General features: G+C 39.4%; 2 protein-coding genes across 4 annotated transcripts in view; both read left to right on the plus strand.

Annotated features, from left to right (window-relative positions):
* Positions 1–8,438, plus strand: part of tiam1a (TIAM Rac1 associated GEF 1a) — a 56,285-nt gene extending 47,847 nt beyond the window's left edge. The window contains exons 19-29 of the mRNA XM_083926390.1: positions 42–110; positions 229–354; positions 469–577; positions 800–979; positions 1,512–1,630; positions 1,738–1,846; positions 3,086–3,144; positions 3,558–3,654; positions 5,277–5,364; positions 5,496–5,668; positions 5,778–8,438. Of these exons, the coding sequence (XP_083782516.1) occupies positions 42–110; positions 229–354; positions 469–577; positions 800–979; positions 1,512–1,630; positions 1,738–1,846; positions 3,086–3,144; positions 3,558–3,654; positions 5,277–5,364; positions 5,496–5,668; positions 5,778–6,451 (1,803 nt within the window). The 3' untranslated portion in view covers positions 6,452–8,438. The remainder of the gene's footprint in view (positions 1–41; positions 111–228; positions 355–468; positions 578–799; positions 980–1,511; positions 1,631–1,737; positions 1,847–3,085; positions 3,145–3,557; positions 3,655–5,276; positions 5,365–5,495; positions 5,669–5,777) is intronic.
* A 2,008-nt stretch (positions 8,439–10,446) lies between these two features.
* The window catches only part of grik1a (glutamate receptor, ionotropic, kainate 1a), a gene marked incomplete at both ends in the record, with an annotated part of 38,555 nt that continues 24,578 nt past the window's right edge, over positions 10,447–24,423 (plus strand). For 2 of the 3 annotated variants that reach the window (XM_083927591.1, XM_083927592.1), the window contains 5 exons: positions 10,483–10,564; positions 20,278–20,445; positions 20,893–21,150; positions 22,783–22,964; positions 24,055–24,108. In XM_083927591.1, the coding sequence (XP_083783717.1) occupies positions 10,483–10,564; positions 20,278–20,445; positions 20,893–21,150; positions 22,783–22,964; positions 24,055–24,108 (744 nt within the window). Of the gene's footprint in view, positions 10,565–20,277; positions 20,446–20,892; positions 21,151–22,782; positions 22,965–24,054; positions 24,109–24,423 lie in introns of all 3 variants that reach the window. The other variant, XM_083927593.1, reaches the window with a different exon arrangement.

Below are 24,423 nucleotides of genomic sequence, written 5' to 3' on the forward strand. Positions count from 1 at the left end.
GATCACAGGCTCATCTTGTTCGTACTCCTTGTCTTTTTCAGGACCTGAGCTGCCTAATAGAGTGCTACTTGACACCTTTGCAGAAAGAGAGCTTCCTGACACAAGATGAGGTACTTGCTACTTGAAGAATAAAGAAATACTGTACATGAATTGTTGTTAATAGACATAACCTTAACATTGCTCTTATGATAGCAACCATGTCAGAATGATGCTCTGCATGTGTTGTAGCTGGACGTTTTGTTCGGTAACCTCGGGGAGATGGTGGAGTTCCAGGTGGAGTTCCTCCAGACACTGGAAGATGGGATCAGACTGGTGCCAGATTTGGACAGACTGGAAAGGGTGGAACAGTTTAAGGTGAGGGGAGGTTGTTACTCAAATAAGACATTTCCATTTACCCAGGCACACTATTTTATTAAAAGCAAAGATAATTCAATTGTGATAGCATGACATGCCCGTTTGTTTCCGCAGAAAGTGCTGTTCTCCTTGGGTGGTTCCTTCTTGTATTATGCTGATCGCTTCAAGATCTACAGCGCCTTCTGCGCCAGCCATACCAAGGTCCCAAAGGTCTTGGCTAAAGGTAAAATGTAATGGCTCTGCAGCACAGGGGCCGAACTTCAACTAGAAATAGCACACAACGAGACATAACCTTGAGTTCTGCATTTACCGCTAGGGTCGCTTCCCTGACAGAAACTTTTATAGTCACCTGTTTACAGTTTTTCATCTTAAGATGCAAGTTCTCCTTGTAGTTTCTTGCCAACTGTAAAAAATTGAGTGAATGCTCATATTTCTGCTCCTCCAGCAAAGACCGACCCAGATTTTAAGGCTTTCCTGGCTGAGAGAAACCCCAGACAGCAACATTCTTCCACTCTGGAGTCGTACCTGATCAAACCCATCCAGAGGGTCCTGAAGTATCCACTGCTGCTAAAGGAGCTCTACTCTCTCACTGACCCTGACAGTGAGGAGCACTACCACCTAGACGGTAAGCCAGTTTCTATTTTTTCTTTTAATTCACAATGCACTTTTTGATATAGCGCTAAACTAAAACTAAAAAACTAGTGATGCACTGATTGTGAAAATCTGGCCCGACAATTTGGCCGATTTTGTTTTTGTCATTTATTCACCCTTTTGTGCCAAGGAAATAAATCTTCATTATAAAACAAAATAAATGACTGAAGTTGATTAGACTATCTTTGAATGAGCACAAATTCAAATATATACAGATTTAAGACACAGTTTTGAATGCAGCCTTCTTTCAAATGAAAAATATCCTTTATAAAAAAAAAAAAAAGCCATTTTAACCTAAACATAAGCCACTGCCATCTGTAAATGTCAAATTAATGCACATTCAACAAGGTGAATATCAGCCAATACTGAGATCCGGCCATTAAATCGGAACATACGACATACCATATGTGAAACTTTTATATCAGCTCTATATCCATAGAACTGTAATTCATGAGGATAAAAGAAATGGTGGTGTTTTTGAGATGATGAATGTTTGTCCCATTTAGTTGCAATGAAGGCGATGAACAAAGTTGCCAGTCACATCAATGAGATGCAAAAACTTCATGAAGAGTACGGAGCAGTTTTTGACCAGCTCATCAACGAACAGACCGCAGATAGAAAAGAGGTGAACATGATGAATGCCCATTTTATTCACGGTTACATATCCAATAGATTACCCGGTAACTTAAATTAATATTTAATAATCTGTTTTGTTACTTTTATTTTTCTCAGGTGGCTGACCTTTCTATGGGGGATCTTTTGCTACATTCTACTGTGGTGTGGATCAACCCTCCAGGCTCTTTGGTCAAGAACAAAAAGGACCCTGATTTAGCTGCTTTTGGTAAGGGTTAATGTGGAATTTGGACAATGTTGTGGAATTTATTCTACCCTACTATTGTCTTCCCTTTAGATAGGAATTTCTTGGATTTAAATATTCCCCCCTCCATACATGTCTAGAAAGTTTCAGCTGCCTGCACAGAGATAGACCGTTTATATAATTACAGCAACACTAAAAGTATTCTTCATGCATTTAAAGGCTTTTTTAGATTCACCTAACTATGTCCAGTGCAATCAAATTCAACAGCCAATCTCAATATATCATAATGATATTTGAAAGACATGCTAAAAACTTGGTTTGGATGGACTGCAGCTTATAAACTGATGATCCACATGGCGTACATTATGAGTTATAATTGTTGAAATTCTTCAATAGGAATGTTGACACAAAAGAAGTGCCTTTTTTCATCTCTGTGCACTGGGTTGCTCAAAACATTATATAACTTTGAAAATCCTGTCACATCTGCAGGATTTCAGATGGACAGATGATCTTTAAAGCCTTCATCCCTGTGCATTAAACAGTAAAACAGTGTGTGGCGGTTTCTTACAGATGAATAAACACATTTTCCACATATACAGTATGCAGTAACAACTTTCTCAGCGCCAAAATAGCAATGCTACTGTACTATTCTCTGCTCCGGAGAATCGCTGCATACTGTATCTTAACACTCGCAGGCACATGGCACTTCACTGTATCCCACATTGTCATGCATAGTGTGACTCTGGGTGCTATTTCAGAAGGGAAGGAAATAGACTTGGCAAATGGAAAACCCAGTCAGGCATAAAAAGCGAGGGATCTGTTTTTTTTTTTTTTTACTTTTCACATGAAGTGCAGCATGTTCTCCTTACATTGACAGGAAAGCATAATATTCTCACACAACCCAGAAGTGCCCCGTGTCTTAAGATTGTACCCAGCTCAGACACTTTGGACAATAAATATTGCATACACATGGTATAAGAGCTTTAACTGGCAAGGCCGTAGTGAGGGGCAGTGGTTGCTTTGTGCATGCGATGTCGTGACTTTGGTCCATTTTCATCCTCTGGGCTGCTGATATACCACGGCAGTAGTTTGAGGCTGTCTTTCCTCAAAAGACGTGACTAAAGGCGTCCATTGACAAGCTGTCACTGTAGTAAATTGGGTAATTAAATGCTTTTTTATTGTTTGATAATATATTTTGATATGTGCGGTGAATGAACACAGACCCTTTCTAATGGTTTCCGTCTCTCCCTTCTCCTCATTTAGTGTTCAAAACAGCAGTTGTATTCGTGTACAAAGACAGCTCCAAGCACCGGAGGAAAATCGTAAGTACTGTTTTTCCCATTTTCTGCTGATTAATTCAGTCAGAGAAACAATGTGTTGTAGGATGTAATGTGCAGATTGTGGCTCTGAGCTTCCTCTAAGTACTTTTTTTAAGTTTTGGATGGCACATTGATGCCATTTAAATGAAGGCTAATGTCTCTCAAAATGGGACAATAGTTTAAATTGAATGAGGGTAGGTGAGGGAATGAGGGAGTTTTTTGGCTACTGAATAGACTGAAGAGACTTTATATGCATACTTTTACTGTCCCCCTGTACAGTACTGTACAGTAAAGTACAGATGATCTTTGTGTCTGTTAAACCACCCTCCTGCCATTGCACTCTTGTGCTCTCTGCTGTCACGTTGATGTATTGCAGTGGTTATGTGTGAGGTATCCAACCACACTCTCTTTTCCAGGGTGGCTCTCACCGGGCGACCGTGAGTGATGAGAAAGATCCTTTCCGTTTCCGTCACATGATTGCAACAGACTCCCTGCAACTCCGTGCCCTCGCAAGTAAGTCCATTCAAATAAAGTAACATGCGGAAAATGTTATTTTCAACCTTGTATTAATAGCACTTTGAGGACTAGCTTGGTCTCTCAGAAACTAGGATTGCTGTTGTGGTCAGTTCTATCTTAGCGGATGGTCAATCAAATTGTTAGTTCACACCATCAAGTGACTATATAGCAAACAAATTAATTTAGTTTGTTAAGTAACTATACAAAAAAGAAGCATATAACATGTAAATGCAGGTGCCAACTCAGTGATACATTTCATTCTTTTTTTCTCATGTTTTTACATATTCAGTGACTACAAAGCTGCAGCATAATTGGAATTGATGACTTGTACAATCAAATTACATCAGAAAAACGTACTAATTATACGTTCTCTAGTCTAAAATATGTATTGGACACGAACTGAAAGGCTTAGACAAAGCTCTATCGGGCGCTGTTTTGTCTTGCTAGGGAAGCCTAGATCTCATTGATATTGTCAGTCAGCCAGATGTCTCCATAATCAAAGTCTGTTCAGTGGGGAAACTTATGAAGGGATTTTTGATTTGTCAACAGCCACAGATTGTGCTTAATGCATGCATACATGGATCACACATTTTGTGATTTCTGTGTGTGTTGAATCTCCAACACAAGGCTGTGTTTTATATATATATATATATCCTTAGTTTATATATCCTCACAAGGGAGGGGGCTTTGCAATTAGTTTTGGGGTACTGCCTGAACTATATTTATGCTCCTTTCCTCAGTAGATTTTACTAAAGCACAAAAACCAAATCATATTGTTCTTTAGGAATTAATGATTTCTTCATTTTTATCATAGTAAAATACAATTTTCATCATTAGGGGTGGTCTGTTAACCAAAACCAGAGGTTATTGCTGATGACTCAATATTTTCTGACAGTGGATGCAAAGGCTCTGGAGTCCATTCAGTGTTGCTGCTTTTCTTCCCCACAAATTAAACAATAACCTTTTTATAAACAAAAACTGATACACTACATTAGCGGGTCTGCCTGCAATCATCCTCACATCTCAGCCCTAGATAATAATAGAAATAATACAATTTATTTCTATAGCACTTTTCTTAACAGAGTTACAAAGTGCTTTCCAGAAAAGAACATAAGACCATCCCAAAACAACAGAATTGACAATTTGGACAGTGGGATCAAGAAAGCATCTAACATAAACACTGGAGGATAAAATAAATAAATAAAAAATATTAAAAGGCCAATGAGCAATGATAAAACCTAGCATCAAATGAAATATTCATAAACGCTTTCCTATAAAAGAAGGTTTTAAGAAGAGATTTAAAAGATTTGGTGAGTCTGATATCAGTAGGAAGAGAGTTCCACAGTTTCGGGGTTTGCACAGCAAAGGCCCGGTCTCCTTTGGTTACAAGCCGGGTTCTAGGAACAACCAGCAGAGAAGCATCCACTGATCTGAGGGAACGCCCAGGGACATAAACCTTAGATCAACCTTAATTCACCCTCTGGCAATTGAGCCCAAGTGTTATCATTTATCTGCCTAATGGCCTGTTGAAGGGGAACACAATTGATGATGGAAATTAACTGAATGCTTTAAAAAAAAAAAAAATGTAGATTACATCTGTCTTCTTTCTCTCCTCTCAGACTCTGAGGGTACGGCGGTTTGTGAGATAGTTCACACCAGATCTGAATCTGAAGGAAGACCAGAAAGAATATTCCAGTTGTGCTGCAGGTATGTTTTTCTTTCCTTTTCAAAAACTGTACACATGTATCCAAAACATTTGAACTGAAGGTAAACAACATCAAGCAAGACCCTCTTTTAAATGTAATTTTTAGTTCTTGTGTTTTCCTCGAAATATATAGTTCTCCAGATATTAAGAAGGACTTCCTGAAAGCAGTCCACTCCATCCTGAGGGAAAAGCAGCGCCGACAGCTTCTCAAGACAGAGTCTCTACCACCCAACCAGCAGTACGTCCCGTTTGGGGGCAAACGGCTGTGTGCCCTCAAAGGGCAAAGGCCCGCCATGAACAGAGCAGGTGACAGAGCTTAAGTATTAACTTCAAGTTCACAGGACAAGAAGGGCTTTAAATGGTTCTACATGTCATAAAAAATATGGTGTCCTTTTATCTTTGTCTCTTTGTTCAGCTTCAGCTCCATCACGAAAGCTGACCCGCAGGAAGCTGGTGAGGAACCGCTTCACCATCGACACTGACTTGGTTTTCCATGGCAACAACAACAACAGCCACGATTCAGACACCCCCCACATCTCTACCCAACCTTCCTCCTACCCGCTGCTGAACCGGCATGCTCTTCCTCAATCCCACAAACCTCAAGGAGAGGATACGGATCGTTGGGTGGAAGAGCAGTTCGACCTGGGTCGCTACGAAGACCCGGGTGAGGGCATCGACATGGGGAAGGTGAAGGAGACGGACATTTTGAGTGACGACGACGAGTACTGCAAGTCCGTACGAGCCGCGTCAGCAGAAACAGGCAACCTAGAGGGGAGGATGGAGGGACTCGACCTACAACGCAGAGCGATGAGGAGCCACAACCTGAATGGACGGGCCGAGGCCGGAAGTGAGATGATGCTGAACGCAACGCGGGAGGAGGAAGTCTATCGACTAAAGCACGGTGATAATCTGGGCTCGGTGGACTCCTTCACCTCCTGCGGTGTCTCTCTGTCCCACTGTCAAAACCCGACTCTAAAGCTCGCCCCCTTGAAGCAGTGTGCGGTTGAGGGAGCCACCAACAAGGACCATGATGTCATTTGGGTGCGGCGGGATGACTTCGCCAACGGGTGCAACAGTGACGTCTTTTGATTGGGAATCGTAGAAAACGAGACGAAGAAAGAAGACGAATAGTGTTTTTTTCCCCATGTTTTACATAAAGCAGGAGTGCAAGAAAATGGGGGAGAAATTGGATACAAGCTTTAAACAAGCAGAATTTGGAGGAAGTTGTGTATAGAAGGTATTAAACCTCAGCCAGTCCTCCCTTTATCACTACACAACCCTCTTCTTCCCACCTCACCTGCATCTCCCTTGTTCTGACAATCCTGAAGTACTGAAACACAAAGTGAGTAAGGGAAAGTAAAAATGGACTCTCATGGATTCTCATTTGAACCGCTTAAAAATGAATCTGTAATAAAACATGGCCCTCACTGTTTTGGACATACACCCAAGCATAACACGCACCTGCGGAGTTGTATGTGAACATATGAACAAGACAGCACTGCATGTGCACGAAAGTAAGCAAGCAAATGTGTGTATGTACACTGTAAGTGAATAACAGGAGCACAGTCACACAGAGACTCAAGGCAGTGCACACTGAAGAGATGCCATCACTGAACTGTTATCTTCTGGCCAAAAAAGTCTATTTTTCAACACAGGAATGTGGGTGTTATATTTTTCTGATTCAGAAACTGTGTTTGTATTTTAACACTCAAGGGCTGTGTGTTACCGAACTTCTCTTCAGGGGCTTTTGGCTAAACGACTGCTGTATAAAAGATGGTGAGATCCAACTAGCTTTATTGTGCTTTTTTTATTGTTTTAACTTAATATCAGCTGCACATTGGTGTATTATAGTCAGGAGTATAATAGAGTGCCATTAACCTCTTGTATGAAAACGTTTTGAAGCTCACTTTTGTCTCCTAGCATATCCTTTTAAAATAATACCTATTCTTTATTTAATTATTGCCTTTATACTGTCATTTTTTTAATGTTTACACGCTCTCAGCTGTCCAGTGTTACAAACCACCTTTTGCGGGTTTTGGTGCCAGAAACAGGCTTGACAGAGCAATCGCTTGTGCCCTTCACATGAATGTCCAGTCTCTTAATTTTCCTGCTTAAGTAAAATGCCATTGTTATTTTTGGTAAGTGATGAACTTCATCAAGGTCATTAATATACTGGATCCTTTTTTCCCCCACTGAGACCATGCTCACCTCATGCTCCACATCCTTCATAAACAGCATAATTCCTATAACGATCCTGTTTGACTTGAATTTCCTTTGTTATTTTGAATGGAGGTATTCAACAGAGCCATGTTAGTGACTGTACAGTGACTCCAGGCAGAAGAGGTCATCACGCAGATGACCTGTCATCCTCTGACAGATTCAGACATCTTCTTCTTCTTCTCCTCTCTCTCTCTCTCTCTCTCTATCTCTCTCTCTCTCTCTCTCTCTCTCTCTCTCTCTCTCTCTCTCTCTCTCTCTCTCTCTCTCTCTCTCTCTCTCTCTCTCTCTCTCTCTCTCTCTCCTTAGCTCCTTCTCCTTCCTTTTTGTCATGTCAAGCAGCATCACAACCACAGAGAGGCTGGCTGAGATGGACTTAACATCCATGCCATTTGACATCAATCCCTACTACTGTATATTCCCACTTTCCCACTCCTGCATTACTTCCCGTGTCCACCAGGCTGTGCTGTTTCACTATGTGTCATCACAGCAACAGCTGATTGAGCTCAACACAGTCATGCGCACCTTAATGGATGTATTGAACATGCACTTAATACCTAACTGTGAGGGGGTGGGGAGGGGGGTCTGTGAGCTATTCTAATTCCGAGTGTGAGGAGAGTGGAGGGAAATACACTTTGGATGTTGTTATTGTCTTTTTATTATGATGTTGGTTTCTTAGATTTTAGCTTTCTGGGTGATGATGCCCAGCCGGGACGTTCAGACTGTGAGGTACAATCACCTGGCCTTGGCAAATCCTGTGAGAACCCCTTTGACTCCTCCCTTTGTACTTTTAAAAAACTGTGTTCGTACATAAAACTGTGGAGTATTATCATTTTTATGTGAAAATAAATTTTCTAAATTTAGTTTTGTGTGAAAGTGCTGATTTTTTTTTTCCTTTTTACACACATGACTGAAGTCAAAGGGCCACTTTCCTCTTCTACAACACTGGCTAGAGACCTAGCATTTTTATTATGATAACCGCCTCATAGAGGAGGTTATTGGAAGATCACATTCAGTTGATTCAGTTAAAAAGGATTGATGTCAGGTGACGTTTGCTGATTCATATGGAGACTTTATTGCATTGTGTTGAAATCAAGGTATTGCAAAGGACCAAGTGAATGATCCAATCCTTTGTGATGGATAACTGAACAATTATTCTGAAAGTAGAGGCATATACACTTTAAAAGGAAGTGGATGCTTGATTTAGTAAAATGCTAGCATGATATAAAGTAAAATACATCACATATACATTCCAAAGTAAACTAGTCCAATGTATACAGTAAGAGAAAATGGCTCTGAAATTCCGTTCAACCAGAATGGATCAATGCGGTTTGAATAAAATGATTTTCCAGTGTCCATATAGTTCTCTGTTTTGATTGGTAATTCAGTATGAAGTACTTCTGCAGCTCCAGTACACATTTACATGCATGATATTTACCAGCCACTCTACAGAGAGATAATTCTGCTCAGTATTCATATCAGGTGAGTTTAGTGTTAGGGCTGTTGCCCAAGGACTCCGTCTGGCTGGATGGTTTCTTTTCTGAGTTAATTAAGTTTGTCTATAGACTGTTTGTCAGAGGTCCAGGTTGGTTTTAGTTTTTTTTCAGATCACGTTGGCTCTCCCTGCTTTAAGAGACTTCACACACAATTGTGATAGACAAAATGTCAGTTCTGACGTAATGCGGATTAGGCTTGAGGACAGCAAGACTGTGAGATGGCTGGCACCTGGAGTCTTTGCCTTTTTCAAATGTCACAATATCACACAACAGTCCTGAGTGAACAAACTACAGAAATCAATCTGTAAATTGATGTCGTCCAGCCACACAAATCACTATGTTGTATGCTACTCCAACAACAAAAACAATAATGAAAGTGCAGTATTCAGTCAGGTATAAATATGTTAAATATGCTTAGGGTGGATGTTAGAGCACATCAGGGAACTCTATTCACATTATTTCTTGCCTATGTCATGAGTTGTTACTGAGCATGGGAAGGCATCCAGTGACCCAGTCAGATAAAGACCTCGCTCATCTGCAGTGAGAGATAATCTGGCATCTGCCCTGTGTAACCTGAAGATTATTCTCCTCTCATCAGGACCGGTGGAGAGAACTGCTGCCAATCCATCTGCTCCTTAATCCAAACTGAATGGAGCCAAACTATCCAGACATAACCAGAATTAGAACATTGTACATTCAGTCTGTCAAGTTTGAAGAGACAAAAAAAAACACACATAGTTTTAAAATAGTTTTAATTTAATTTATTATATTTCCAAAAAAAGATGGCCATCATTCTCGCTACAAATCTATAGGTGGAGTAAAATAAAGTCAGAATAGTGTTCGAATATGCATGATGGACAGAAAATACCTGTAGCCACAAAGCTGATACCAGTCATAAACATTACATCACACGGGAAGTGGAATAACAAAAAACACGTGATTTAACGTCAAAAAAGCGTCTGCTTCCACAATACCTCAGGTAGACGAGTACTTAAATTCAACTTTAGTTTGAAAACTCGTACCGGAAATCAATTACATTTCTGCGCGCTTGACACTCGCGCGCTCTCACTGCCTCCAGCTCCAGCCGCTTCGGAGGCGCACTGAGTGAGTAAAAGTGGACGTGCTTATTTTGGCACACTGTTTCCTCAGCAGACAGTTTTTTTTTTCTGCAGAAGATGTGACTTGGATTGATTTTTGCACAGGAAAGTTGGACACACGTGACAAGCGATCATCATTCTCTCCGTCTCTCGGTGCGACGGAGTGATGCAGAGTGGAAAGCGTCGAATTGGGAATAAAACTTGGGGTCGCGCGCTGGCATGATGGCACGTCAGGTGTTTCGACGCAGGAATAGAGGCTGTTTCTTTCTGTCATGGTGTCGTTACACGCGGTGAGATCGCCTGGAGCACTATGGAGGACAGAAAAAGACTTTTCTTCTGTCTTCTCTTGGCGGCGCAGCTCGGCCTGAGCTCAACACAAGTCCTCAGAATCGGTAAGCGCAACAGCTGTTTACGCACGTTTGGACCGAGAGTATAGCTTCTGTATATGAGTTGTCCAATTGTATGCCAGGGATCTGTTACTACATCATATTCCAAGTCTGTGTCGGCAGGTTTTTTTTTAAGTTTATATATATATAAAGAGAGAGAAAGATTTTAGGGCTATTTTGTGCCTTTTTCCCATATCCCAAGTTGTTATTATTAAGTCTGGGTTTTACAGTCAGTGAGTCACCAGAGGAAAAAGGTTACCTGCATCAAAGGACAAAATTTACTTTGACAACCTCACTCCACGCTGCTTAGTTGGGGATGAATGTTAACACCTATGAGCCTTTGTTGAATCCACAAATTCAATAACTACGCAGAAAGCAAAGGTCTTTACAACAGTTAGAAATGCATTTGAAATCACAGACCTATAATGTGTGGAAGATACATCTGAACAGATATATAATGTAAAAAAAACCTCACCTTTATCACTTCATCCCACTGAATAGAAAATGTCTTAGTGGTAGCCATCATTTTGTCAAAATGTCTTCTAAATGCCATGGATGAAGGGAAAGTTTTTTTTTTTAAATGATAAATATATACTAGACTGAACTTTCAGTTTACTTTGCCATCAGAGGTTTTTCTTTACAGCTCCTGCAATAAGTATCTTTTCAAATTACTGAAATTTCAATCTTGATTTCCAATTGCACACACCCAGACACACAAAAACCGCTGAACATAATAGATAATTGATTCCTCCCTGTGTACTCCTCTGGCCACCAGACACTCCTGTTGGGGGCATTTTCAGTCAAACTAGCAGCTGAAACCTATCCATCACTGAGAGGGATGTAATGCAGCCAGCGAGGGCGATGTAATCGTTCTCAGTCCTGCTGTAGTAGAACGTGTAGTGGAGTCAAGAGGAGTGAGAGAACTTCACCTAGACTTGATTAGAATGAAGGAGGCTGGTGAACTGCGATGCTGCGTTTATTATTTGAGAGTCTCTTTTTTTCAGGCTTTAATCACACCAGAGTCAAACTGTTATATGTGAACATAATTGACTGAATACACTGAGAATCGGTGTCACTGCAAATACCTTGGAGAGGTACAAGCTAGAGGAGGTTCACATGCAGTACTGGATCGGATACCATACAGCAACACTGTATGCACAATATGTTGAGATTTCAAAATGCAAATCCTGATTCATCATTTTTTTTAAACACACAAATCATGGTTTTGCATTTTTATGTTATAGTTTATGATATTTCACAATACACAGGCATCTGACAATGAATGTGCAATATGTACAGTTATAAACAACACAATGAATGAAGCCGTTATGATCCTATAAATAATTTAAGGTGCTGTGTTATGAGTGTGGAAGGATGTCTTTGCTTGATGTGCATTGTGACAAGATCACTCTCCTTTTTAGTTTGGAGGATCAGGGGTCCAAAAAAGGATCCATTTCACACATTTAAAACATAAAATACTGTTTTGATTAATCATTTGTGTCTTGTGTGAATGTGCGAATGTTTCAAAACTGCTGGACACAAGATGTTACCTACCTTACTGAATTTATCAGTGCTTTTTTGCACAGTAGGATTTAAGTTTCTACATCACACTTGTGTAAGTTGCATATTGCACCATGATGTCACAAAATCCTGCTTGTGATGATATGATAACATATTGATGTCTGCTCACCTATGTGTTCGATTTCTTTTCTATCATGGGCAGAATTTGTTGCTTTTATCTGCTCCACATTTGTACATGCAGAGAGTTTCAGATCAGGAGTTTAGCTTTGGATCACACATTGATATTCAGGACCATTCAAGACCAATAAGTCCAGCTTTGATGGTTCAGATCAGACCCTCTTGAACAACACAAGTTTCTGAAATTCACACAACTCCAAAAGACTTGCATGCATAGACACCATCAGTGCCTGTATGTGTGTGTCTGTGTGCATGTCAGTGTGTGTAAGAAAGGCAGAGAAATCACAGAAGTTTGGCTCCAGGTGTCGCTTTCTGTAAAATCAAAGTTGGAGCTGTGACCTACATTTATAAAAAGGGTACATGCTTAATTTTATTCATTAGTTCATTTCTCTCCAACAACTGGCCATTAGGAAAACGAATGAATCTCTCCTCGGCCAAATTGCCCGAGTTTTGGAAAGTTGGCCTCACTTCTGTCGAAGATATATACACAGATATACTGTGGAGTTGGTTGCATCAGTAGGGTGATCGTTCATCATGCTGGAAGAAACCCCACACTTTTCGTTGTGAAGAAAACAGAGGGAGCTGTAGTTTGTCAGGGGGTTGCACTGATAACATTGGTATCCATTTTTATGTATTGATCCTAGGGGCTTTTCTTTTGACGTGCAGATTGAGCTCAGTTCGGTGAGCCACCTTTTCTTTGTCTGATTTAGTGGCGCATAACAAATGACTTTGGAATCTGAGAGAGACTCAAAGCAAGCTGTGTATTTTTTGATTGCAACTGCAACACACAGCTTTATATAGGTACAAACCCAGGCCTCCAAATGGCAAGCTACTGCTAATTAGAGCTGCAATTAGTTGACTAATCAATTAGTTGATTGACAGAAAAATAATATCCAATGTCTTTTCTCATGGACATTTAAGGAAAGCTGGGTGTGACATTTTTCATTATTTTCTGACATTTTATAGATTCATCTGTAAAATATTCTTCAGATTCGTTAATAAAGAAGATAATCGTTAGTTGCAGCCCTACTGCTAATAATTCTGTGTTTTTCTTTCCTGTAAAGTTCTTTAATAGTAAGCTGGTATAATTCTGTCAAAAGGTTTCAATAAAGACTTCTTCTATTTTGCATTGCCGATGATTTCTCGACCATAATGTTCTAAATTTTGTATAGAATTATCCTTGTAATTCATCACTCTCATTAATTCAAGTATACCACACTAATAGTGACGGAGGACATGTTGACCTTCAGATACAATTACTAGTCTTTTGGTAGTCTGCAGTCATTTTAAATTTCTCTTTGTATCTCTTTTGCACTCCCCCCCCCCCTCTGACATCCCTGATTGAATTGTTGCCTTGTTCGCCTATTTGTACGGTCCTTTGATATGTTGTCAGGAACAAGATGTTCCCTTCTGTTTCCTCAGCCGGGAATGCAGTCAGTGAAATGTCTGTCACTCAGCTAGACACCTGAGACCCCTTTCTACCCTCCCAGATGCATTTCCTCTTGCCTGTAGAGTGCATGACTGTTTTCAGAGGGACAAGTAGTTCTGTCACTGTCAGGAAAAAGGAAAACTCTCTTGTCCAGCTCAGTGATCTTCCACTTTTAGAAAGATCTTCAGAGAGGAAGTTTGATGTGTGACTTCCCTTCACTGGAATGTATTGCTGAATAATAGATGACTCAACTTCAGCATGTTTTTATTTTTGGTGATCATTATCTGGAGGTAAAAAATAAATAAATTATTCTATCTGTACGTTTTCCCTAAAACTCTTTCTTTTGTTGAAAGTGGAACCTGTTGGTACAATAATTATGGATATAAAGCCTGCATGCTGATGGCACTTAATCATCCACTTAACATTCCATTTCAAGTTCAAGTACCTGCACAGCGTAGTATATAGTTAGTATGAAGTGTGGCTTGGAAGCTGAAAAGGGGGCCGGTTCATCTCCTGGGCAGTATCGATGCGTCCTTGAGCAAGGCGTCTAATCCTTAACTGCTCGGGGCGCCTGTCTATGAACAGCCTCTTCACTCTGACATCACTCCATGACTGCATGTCTTGTTTGTGTATATGTGTGTGTGTTCCTAGCCTGTGTGTGTGTGATGTAAAATAACAACAGAGTGATACAATTCAATTAAATTCCATTTAATTAATGAGTTAATTTCCCTTCAAGGGAAGAATGATGGAATAATAAATAATAAAGGTATGCTTTCTTTCTGAACTGTGGCAGTCTGATAGTTTTAGTGATGAAAAAATAAACAACAACTCGGTCAACTTGAACAATATCAGTATCCAGATTGTGGCAGGTTGCTATAATGTCTCAGTAGTATCTATGCAAATAGCAGTTTAGCACGAGTTGTTATCTGCAAGTCAAAAAATGTAGTTCAAAAACAACAAATACTGAATTTTCCCCCGACGGTTCACTTCATCAAAACACAACACAGTGTTTGTCTTTTGACTGTGAACACGTTATTCTCTTCTGTGTATGACAACTTCACAATCTCTTTTCAACCATCTACTGAAAAATGGAAACCACAAAACATTGTTGAATAACACAAATCTTGCACAAACATTAGTCATAGCTGAGGTAAATGGAAACAAATTAGATTTTTTACATTTACACTCATCCTGAATTTGGCCATAATGATCCATCCTGTGTTCTAAGCATCTTCAGTGCAACTTCAGTGTGCTTATATAGTATTTAATGCAGATCAAATCTACCTTCAAAGCTCAAATGCATGTTAAAAGGCTGCTGGGTCCCCTGAAAAACTTTTAATGTCCATTTAAGCCAGATGGATGCCTGCTCTTGAGGCAAATTATTCCTCATTATTTTGGGAGTTGAATGAATGCTTTTAGTGCTCTTAATTCATTTGCATGTAAAAAACACCTTGTTTGCTGTGCCATTTTTATGCCATTTTTATAAGTGCAGCAGTCACAACCCAAAGTAGAGTTCAAGCTCCTCTGCAAAAGTAGACGACACATGACTAATGTGAAACATAATTATTTGCAATTAAATAGTGAAGTGACAGATGGATGGGGCTGATATTCTCCACACACACACACACACACACATACACACACACACACACACACACACACACACACACACACACACACACACACACACACACACACACACACACACACACACACACACACACACACACACACACACACACACACACACACAAACAAACATCTTTATCTCCCCGGTTGTTGAAGAGATTGATCAGGTCTGCATGACAGTTTGGCACAAAGCTCAAAATCGTTGAGCTTTTCTGTTTTATGTTTTCCTCCCACCACAGCAGGCAAATAAATCTCTCATCTATTGTAGTGTACCACATATTCACAGTTTTATGGCATAGCTTTCTTCCAGTTATAGCTATGTACCCAGTAATCACAGTAATTGCAGATGAAATGACATTTTTATGTTTATGACTCAATGGTTCTTGATTATAATTACTAATTGGCTGTCCTTGCATTCCTAGGACTTATTTGGGATATCTTTTGAGTGCCTGTAATGTATGTATGTGTGTACGGCGTGAATATCTGTAAACAAATTAGTATTCCTGAAGCATAGCGTATGCATAGCAAACCAATCAAAGCTATACAGATTAGTCATTTTGAGGGAGTGACATGTATTAGCTATTGAACATAATTCAACTTACATCCAGACATTAATTCAGGCCGGTCATTTATATTGTGTCTCAGATGCGAGCCCCGATTTCTGCTGATCTTGACATGGCACAAGAAGTTCCTGAGGCTGAACTAGTTGTTACACAAAGTCCTGATATGCCCTCCCCCAATTCTTCATTTAATTATTGCTACCAAAGGTTACCTTAGGTAAAGTTTACGTTCCTCAACGTAGGGTGAAGCTACACTGGTCTAATGAAACAATGGCCACGCATCATACGGACGTGGTTTCAAATAAACAATTCTATGTTATTTTATAGTCTCTGAAGCTGGTGTCTGTTGGTAAACGGGCCCAAACACGTTAGCACAAAAGAAATGTGATGAAATCAAATAGGAATAAGAGTAGGGATTTTTGTCCATCCCTGAAATCAAATAAAATGACTGAAAATGTATCACATTGTCCATGTTAATGCACGTCAACAAACATTAATCACAAATCTGAAACAAATGAAAGATAATAACCATGGAGGCCTCTTGGACCATGTGCAGAATAAGGTTATTTTGGGCTGCATGTCATTCCTCTGCATGTTAGTTATTATGGTACTTACCCATAATGCCCCAGTTATGCCCTTAACTAAACTCATGGTCATGTGAACTGTTGCACTCTAAATAAAATGACAAAATAAAACCTTCGATAAAGAGCACTTACCTTCTAAGCAATAAATTTGACTAATGTTACCTCTTATCTCCATCTTATTATAATTGTTTTATACTTTTTAAAGGGTATATGAAAAAAAAATAATCACGAGTTTATAATAGAAACATAAAAACATCTCTATGAAACTTTTCTCTGAGGTAGCTACAAAGCACCAAAACTCAGGTGTCATAAATTATGATATCAGCCCTACATCCATCTCAGTGTACTATAATTGTTTGGATTTAAAGAAGTCTTAGATCCACTCACACAATTGTAACAGATCTATGCAGACACGCTCTTTTTTAACCTCTCTGGGCTGGCTGCTCATTCAGTGCTCGGTCTGGCCCTAGCAAAATCCTTGAACGATATGGAAACACCCCATACATGAACAAGCATTACTCAACACCAAAATGATATTGTGAGCTTTATTATTATGAGCCAATACATCAGGACTAGAACCAGAGCTAGAGTATATGAATACAGTGAAATACTCTTTTCTGAATCCTAATTCCAGAGTGTATAAAACTGTATTTTTATAAAAGTATAGGCTGATGAAGTCATTGTTATAGTTTGCTAGTATAGAACAACAGGAATAATTGTACTACAACTGAACAATAGACCAAATTGATTATGATTAGATTCAGTCTGGGCAAACAACAGCAGGATCAGCGAGGGAGCAAAAACTAGCTGTTTCAGGCTGAGGAAACTACCTTGGAAATGTAACTACGAGACTGACAATTACTTATCCAAGGTTTTCTCTTTTTTTGGTCCCTGTCTTGAATGATGTGACTTGACTCTTCCAAAAGCCCATTTCGAAGAAGCTCTTAAAACCGTTTTATTTCCTGCCCTTTCACACTGCGGTAGCAATTACGCTGCTTCCATTTCATCTTGCCTTTGAGTCCACACTTCACATCTTCTGCACCCGGATGACAGAATGTTGATGAGGAGTTTTAGGGCAATTTCAGAAGTCTGTCTGAACAGCATTGTTTCTTCAAAGCCTGCTGACAGCTGGTCTGTGCAACGATTTGTGTGTGGCCTTGGGTCCCCATATAGTAAAAGTAAAAAAAAAGCAAATTGTGTTCTTATTAATGGCGTCTTACACATCTATAAAGCATTTTGTGATATAACCATAAATAAAGGCAATCATCATAAACCCTTTATAAAAGCTGCTTTATTAGTAAGTTGTTCCCATATTAACGAATAAATGAACACAGTTCCCTTTAACGGTTCAATGAAGCCATGGAGTTTGCATTTTGCATTTACAATATTTGATCAAATAAAAATAAATCAAGTTTGTTTATATAGCATGTTTTGAAACAACCGGAACTGACCAAAGTTTTGTACAAGTCAACATGAACCGCACAACAATAGTGATAAAAAAAACAAAACAACCATAAATAGCAACGGATAACTGAGGCAATATCACAATATGAGCACAAAAACATAAAACCAAAAATAAAACTTGTAGGATCAATTAAAAAAATTAAAGGTTATAAAATACAAAAATATTAAAATAACTAGAGCAAGCAAAGGCCATTGTAAACATGCATGTCTTGAGTTGTGTCTGAAAAGTGTCAATGGAGGGGAAACACTCAATTAAAAGATGACGGCTAATACAAAGTTTTGGAGATGCCACTACAAAAAAGGCAAATTCATCAGTACAAGCTGCTTTTGTGAAAAATCCATTGTGCACTTGTATGCTAAAAAAACATGTGTGTGCTGTTTTGAACATTGGTCTGTCTGTAGGAGGAGCTTCCTGTTTGAAAGCAAGGTGTAGAAACATCTCAAAAGTAGGAGTAGGAGTTGAATTTGGGTACATATGGCGTGTTTCCACTGTGTTGTGTGGGTCTGCTCGGTACAGTACAGTACAGTACCACACAGTGCTGTACCCTCACTTGATGGGCTGCTGTTTTGGCCCCCCAAAATGAACCGTACCACGCAGTGAAAACAAGCCAATAGACTACAGATAGATGTGAAATTCTGCTTGGTACCTGCTCATGTAGGCATTAAAGGAACCGAAGAAGTAGACAAAATAGCCAAAAAAGCAACCGGGGTGAATAAAGTCATATTCCTTTTTGGTAAAGGAGAAACTCTTCTCATTAAAAAATAATGAAGAAATGATAGCTCAAATGGCACAGAGATAACAGTGGAAGAAAATATCACAGCGTGCAGAAAAGTATTAATGCAAAAGGTGTGTCTACAAGAAACAGAAGAGAGGAGACATTGGTTGAATTCCAATTTTCACACTCACGGACTCACAGACTTTGAGGAGTGTTCCTCTTAAGTTTGTTTAAGCTGAGGGCTGTCCCACAGTCAAATGTCAAGTGCTTGAAGGCTTTCAAGCAGACATTTTGAGCCCTGTATAAAAACTTTCCGTAAGCCCGCATTTCTGCAGACGTTGCCTGAGGGAATTACCCACATTTCATAGCGTTGTGCGTTAAACATGGGGTCACTGGGGACAGTTTAAAGAAAAATGGTAAACAAGAAAGACTGGCACATGGCTGTTCAGCCAGGCATGTTAACTTTACACAGAAATAAGCTTTACGATGGTACATAAAAACGGATAAAATCAGAAGAATCCAAGCATCAGTATCTACCATTTATTTTTACTTTGCTTTATGCTGCTGTTGTGACAAAAAATTATTATTTTGACTCCTCCACTTTGTAAAGAGACCAAGATGTTCAAATATTTCTTGGCTGTAAGTAAAGTAAAATAAAAAGTCCCAAACCCACAATTGTACACAAAATATTTTGGCGTTGTCAAGGTTACGGGATATTTCACTTCACCTTTGTAGCCTCTTGCACTCAAGCACTTTTCAGGTGGCATCAGTGAAGTTCCCGAGGGTTCGGAGCTAAGGGTTTACAGCAGAGATTGATATTGGGCCAGTGTTAACTGATTCGACCACAGAGGATTAAATAAAATGTTGTTTTTACTAGGGAAAAGTATATCAGATGAATGCTCTGAATGTGAAGTCACAGATAATGCAGAACATATGCTCAGGCCCTGTCGTAAACAGGGATAAGGTTAGACACACAGAGAACAAGACAGAAAATGGTTGTCGAATATTTGACGGAGATAGGAATATATCCTAGAATATTGTTTTGTTCTCCTTTGGTTATTTTTTGTTTGTTTGATTTTCTTTAATTACTATTCATAAATTATTACTTAGTTACCTCATGGTATGGTAATCTAGGGATAATATCTCTTGCTACAAACTCCTGTACATTAGGTGGCGGTATGCACCTTAAGGTTGCAACCAGCCATAAAACAAAGGAGAAGAAGCCCTACTGTGGACTTAGCATAACTTTTCTTTTCTTGAATAATGGCTTTCCTTAGGTTCTTCAGAAAAGTTTAATGAGATTACTTATTTTTTATGTTTGTTTGTTTTCCCTTTTTTATATATAAATAGTTTTGTTTTCACAACCTCACCAAAAACCAACCAACTTGTTGTCTAAACTTCAACTACAACATAGTCTACACTGGGTGAAGATTACTGCAGCCAATGATACTCTTAGATGCTTTGGAAGCACTGTCTAGCTTTGTGATGTTTGTGTGTTGGGTTTTGAAAGGCTTTCATTTATGATGGCAGGATTTCTGAACCCACAGGGGAGCACAGCATCCATCAGTTTAATCTCTGTTATCCCAGAGACTGTTGCAGTGACGGTGTCTTTGTCTTTGTCCTCCATCTCCATATGCAGGTGGGATTTTTGAGACCCGGGAGAGTGAGTTAGTGAGTATGGACGAGCTGGCGTTCAAGTTTGCTGTAAATAACATAAACCGCAACAAGACCCTAATGCCCAACACTACTCTCACCTACGACATTCAGAGGATCAACCTCTTTGATGGCTTCGAGGCTTCCAGGAGAGGTAGGGAATGATTAAAAGACTTAGCTATTCCCAGTTTTAGAGCTTACCTGTTATAACTGTTCACATATGTGATGACAACATAATCATCTAAATCATCCATGTTTATTTTGTGGATAGCAAATGCTCTGAAAGTGTAAAGAGTCACTATTTTAAAAGGGAGACTTTAGTTTATTTTCCATTCTTATCCAAAGTGGGACAAATTAATTGATGCCATTTTAATGTCTCTGCATGCCCTTTGTAAGTTTGTTGAATCAATAAGATTAGCATAACCTGGCTTAATTACTAGATATGGGATCAATAGCACCATTTAAACAGCAATGTGTACTTATTGAGTGTCTTATTCCAATAAAATATGAAACCTGCACCAATTGAGGGCAACTATTGACTTCATAATTGCCATTTAGCTTACAGTAACCCAGGCTAACAGTGTGTGTTGTATTTTACCAGTGTGTGACCAGCTAGCTCTCGGGGTGGTCGCCGTGTTCGGCCCTTCTCACAGCTCCTCGGTCAGTGCTGTTCAGTCAATCTGCAACGCACTGGAGGTACCTCACATTCAGACCCGCTGGAAACACCCATCAGTGGACAACAAAGACACCTTCTTCATCAACCTGTTTCCTGAGTACACCGCCATCGCAAGGGCCATCCTGGATGTGGTCACTTTCTTCAAATGGCGGAAGCTGACGGTGGTCTATGAGGACAGCACGGGTAGGGCTCATTTTATTTATCAGTTAGACGGCCATTTTTAACTTTCAAAACTGATTCACAAACATACTTCGTGAAATCAACAATTCAGCTCATGAATTTGTCCCATAAAGTGTCAGTCCGGAGAAAATTAATAAATGATATGGACTACCTGTCAACATGGACCTACTGGTAAGGCACAGACTAAACAAATAACAATGAATAAACTCTGGGTTCGCTAACTACACTGTTGGTTGTTCGTTTTATGTGTAGGGACCCTAATCATGCTAATGCAGTCGTTTGGTGCTATTTTGAGCAATATTAGTGATTAAAAAATGTTGTTTTGGATGCGTTCACAGTGTTAGCCCTTTGGGGCTGTAAGCGTTTCTCTGGGATTTCTCCATACATGGTTGATCAACAACAAAAAAACTGTCTCAATGGCTTTTTTGATGGGGTCCATTTTCGCTTGACTTACACTTTAAGACTAGGAAAACACCACAGCAACTTAATCACCCATCAATATCCTGTCTTACAGTATATAACAATATCATCAATATCAGACCCGTTCCCTCTCCCAACGTCAAAAACGGAAGCTTGGTCAGTGACCCTTAGCGTCTGACATTGACACAGAAGGCATCCTGTCAGCGTCAGTAGAGGTTGCAACAGGCTTCTCAGAGCAGCTACTCGACCAAAAATCTTGGGTAACAATCTAGACACAAATGTGTGAAACCAAAAGCCAACATTATGTTGAGTTTTTTAAATTTACATAGGCTACTGTGTGTAACATCACAAACCCATGTTACCTAACAAATGTAATTATTTAAACACAAACTATTTCAACAGGGCTACCCTGCATGTGGAAAAATGATGCCAATAGATTCCCAGAGCATTAAAAAGTGACGCAAAGGGTCCTAGATAAACTGCCGTATTTGACGACTTGGGAGTGAGAATGTGTTGATCGTCCAGCTGTCAAAATGATTAAATATTTTTCTTAATATCTGAAATTATAAGTGACTTATAACTCATGCTAATTATTTATTCACCACCGAATATCCCCTATAATATTGTGTGATGTTTGAAATGAAAAGAGGGAGAGGAGGTCAAAAGTGCTGGCTTGTGTTTTCTGGACTTTCTGGACAGTATATTCATATGTCAAGGTTCTAATGACTCTCAAAATGCAATTCTCAGTCACCTTCTCATATCAAACAGCTGCCAGTACCCCTGGCCTCGGCCTTCACACAGCGAGCCAAACCACCACACGGATAGCTTCAAATCCAGCGTGGTCCCATATAGAGTGCCTGCCCGTGACCCGGAGAATATGAAATGCTGCTGTTGAAATGTCATAGTTTATAGATTGTTTTTCTACCTTTATTTTCTATCAGAAATTTATTTTCCTGAAATGTCACAGACACGCTGATTACACACTGTTGTTCACACATATGTACAAGAAGAATGCAGTGTACATGCACAGGTTATACAACACAGGGTAGTGTTTGCCTGTGAGTTGTTCAAAATGCACCACATCCCTCAGATAAAAGATACGGATCCAAGTTCACACAGCAAGAACGTGACCTGCTAAAGTGTCTTTGACTCTGATATGAACTTCCTGCAGCAGAACAGGAATAAATTAATCATTTAATTTGCTTTTTTTTGTAGGTTTGATGCGGATGCAGGAGTTAATTAAGGCTCCGGCAAAGTTCAACCTCAAGATCAAGATCCGCCAGCTGACCCCGGGTAACCAAGATGCTCGACCGCTGCTTAAGGAACTAAAGAAAGACAAGGAATTTTTTATTCTCTTTGACTGCTCCTATCGCATGGCTGCAGAACTCCTCAAGCAGGTTTGTCCAGCGATTGATCAAAGTGTCTTTATATTAGTTTGTTCAACACTTTATTACCTTGTTTACGCTTACATTTATATGAAAGTTAATAAAGGATAGGATGATGAAAAGTATGAAATAGCTTTTCCCTTGTCATAGTCAGTTTTTTGAATGGTTCACAACTAGCTTCCCATTACATGCATTTATTACTAATTAGCTAATTTAACACTAGGACATGGTATCGTTAACATTTTTTTAGATTTCGATACCCTGACTTTGATACCAGTTCCTGAATGATACTTTGATACAAATTTTATAAAAAACATTTTAACAAAAAGAAATTATAAGATTACAAATCATTACTTTTCATCTCATTTACATTTACTTGGACACACATGAGCCCCATCACTGTGCGTAATGTATTTTCCCTATATGCCTGTGGGATGTGTATCGTTTGACAGCCAATCACCAGCATTATTAGATCTTGCAAGCATGCTGCATGCTTATTGGCTCACTGACACTGATGAGATTTGCCCCTTATGTATTGAAATTTGGTATTGAATGACAAGACAATGGCAATTCAGTCTGTGCCTAATATAGCGAAGCTCGCTACCCACCCCTATTTAACACATGCTGACAAACATATTTCTGGCTATCCTTGTGTGCATCAGTTAAACCTGCCTGATGGACTACACAGTGAAAACAATCCATTTTTGTAGTTCTGATACTTTTATACAACTACATGTCAAATCTTTGTTTATGTCATTATGTCATATTGCCAAACCTCATGAATTTCAAACTACAAAACTTAAATTTACCTTTTTTTATTACTATTAAGCAACAGCTCTAAGGTGTAGTGAAATGAATCAATATGTTTGTTCTTTTTTATGTATCGTGGTTCCCTCTATTGTATATGTCATAAAATCAAATATAACTTATAAATGTATAACATATTAAAGGCACCCCGCAAAAGAGAATTGACCGGCCAGATGACTTTGTTACTGAACATGTGACACTGTAGCTGTAGCGCTGGAAAACTCATCATATTTAAAATAATCAACATGACTTGGCGTGTTCTTTTGTTTCTTTACTTCTTATTCTTATGTTGCAGCTCTCATCAATGGGAATGATGACCGAGTACTACCATTTCTTCTTCACGACTTTGGTGAGTTGTACAAATTAAGTTGCTTTATGGGAGACATCAGGCAAGGTAACACCAAGCCAGGAACTTAGAAGAATTCAGCTCAAATGATTTGCTAATTCGCAACAATGTCAAAGCTTGAGCTAACCGTTTTCCTGTCAACTCACCTGCATCAGCAGTTGACGCCTGGTTGTTTCGGAATAAATCCATGATTTTTGACACAACTGTGCAGGGCAGGGAAATCTCACGGTCTTCCCAATGGCTACCCCGCCATTGTGTGTCCAAAGTGCATCATTTGTGTGTTCATTAGGCCTGTGTGTTCATTAGGCCTTCAATTGA

Source organism: Echiichthys vipera (assembly GCF_963691815.1).
Source record: "Echiichthys vipera genome assembly, chromosome: 14".
Lineage (NCBI taxonomy): Eukaryota > Metazoa > Chordata > Actinopteri > Perciformes > Trachinidae > Echiichthys > Echiichthys vipera.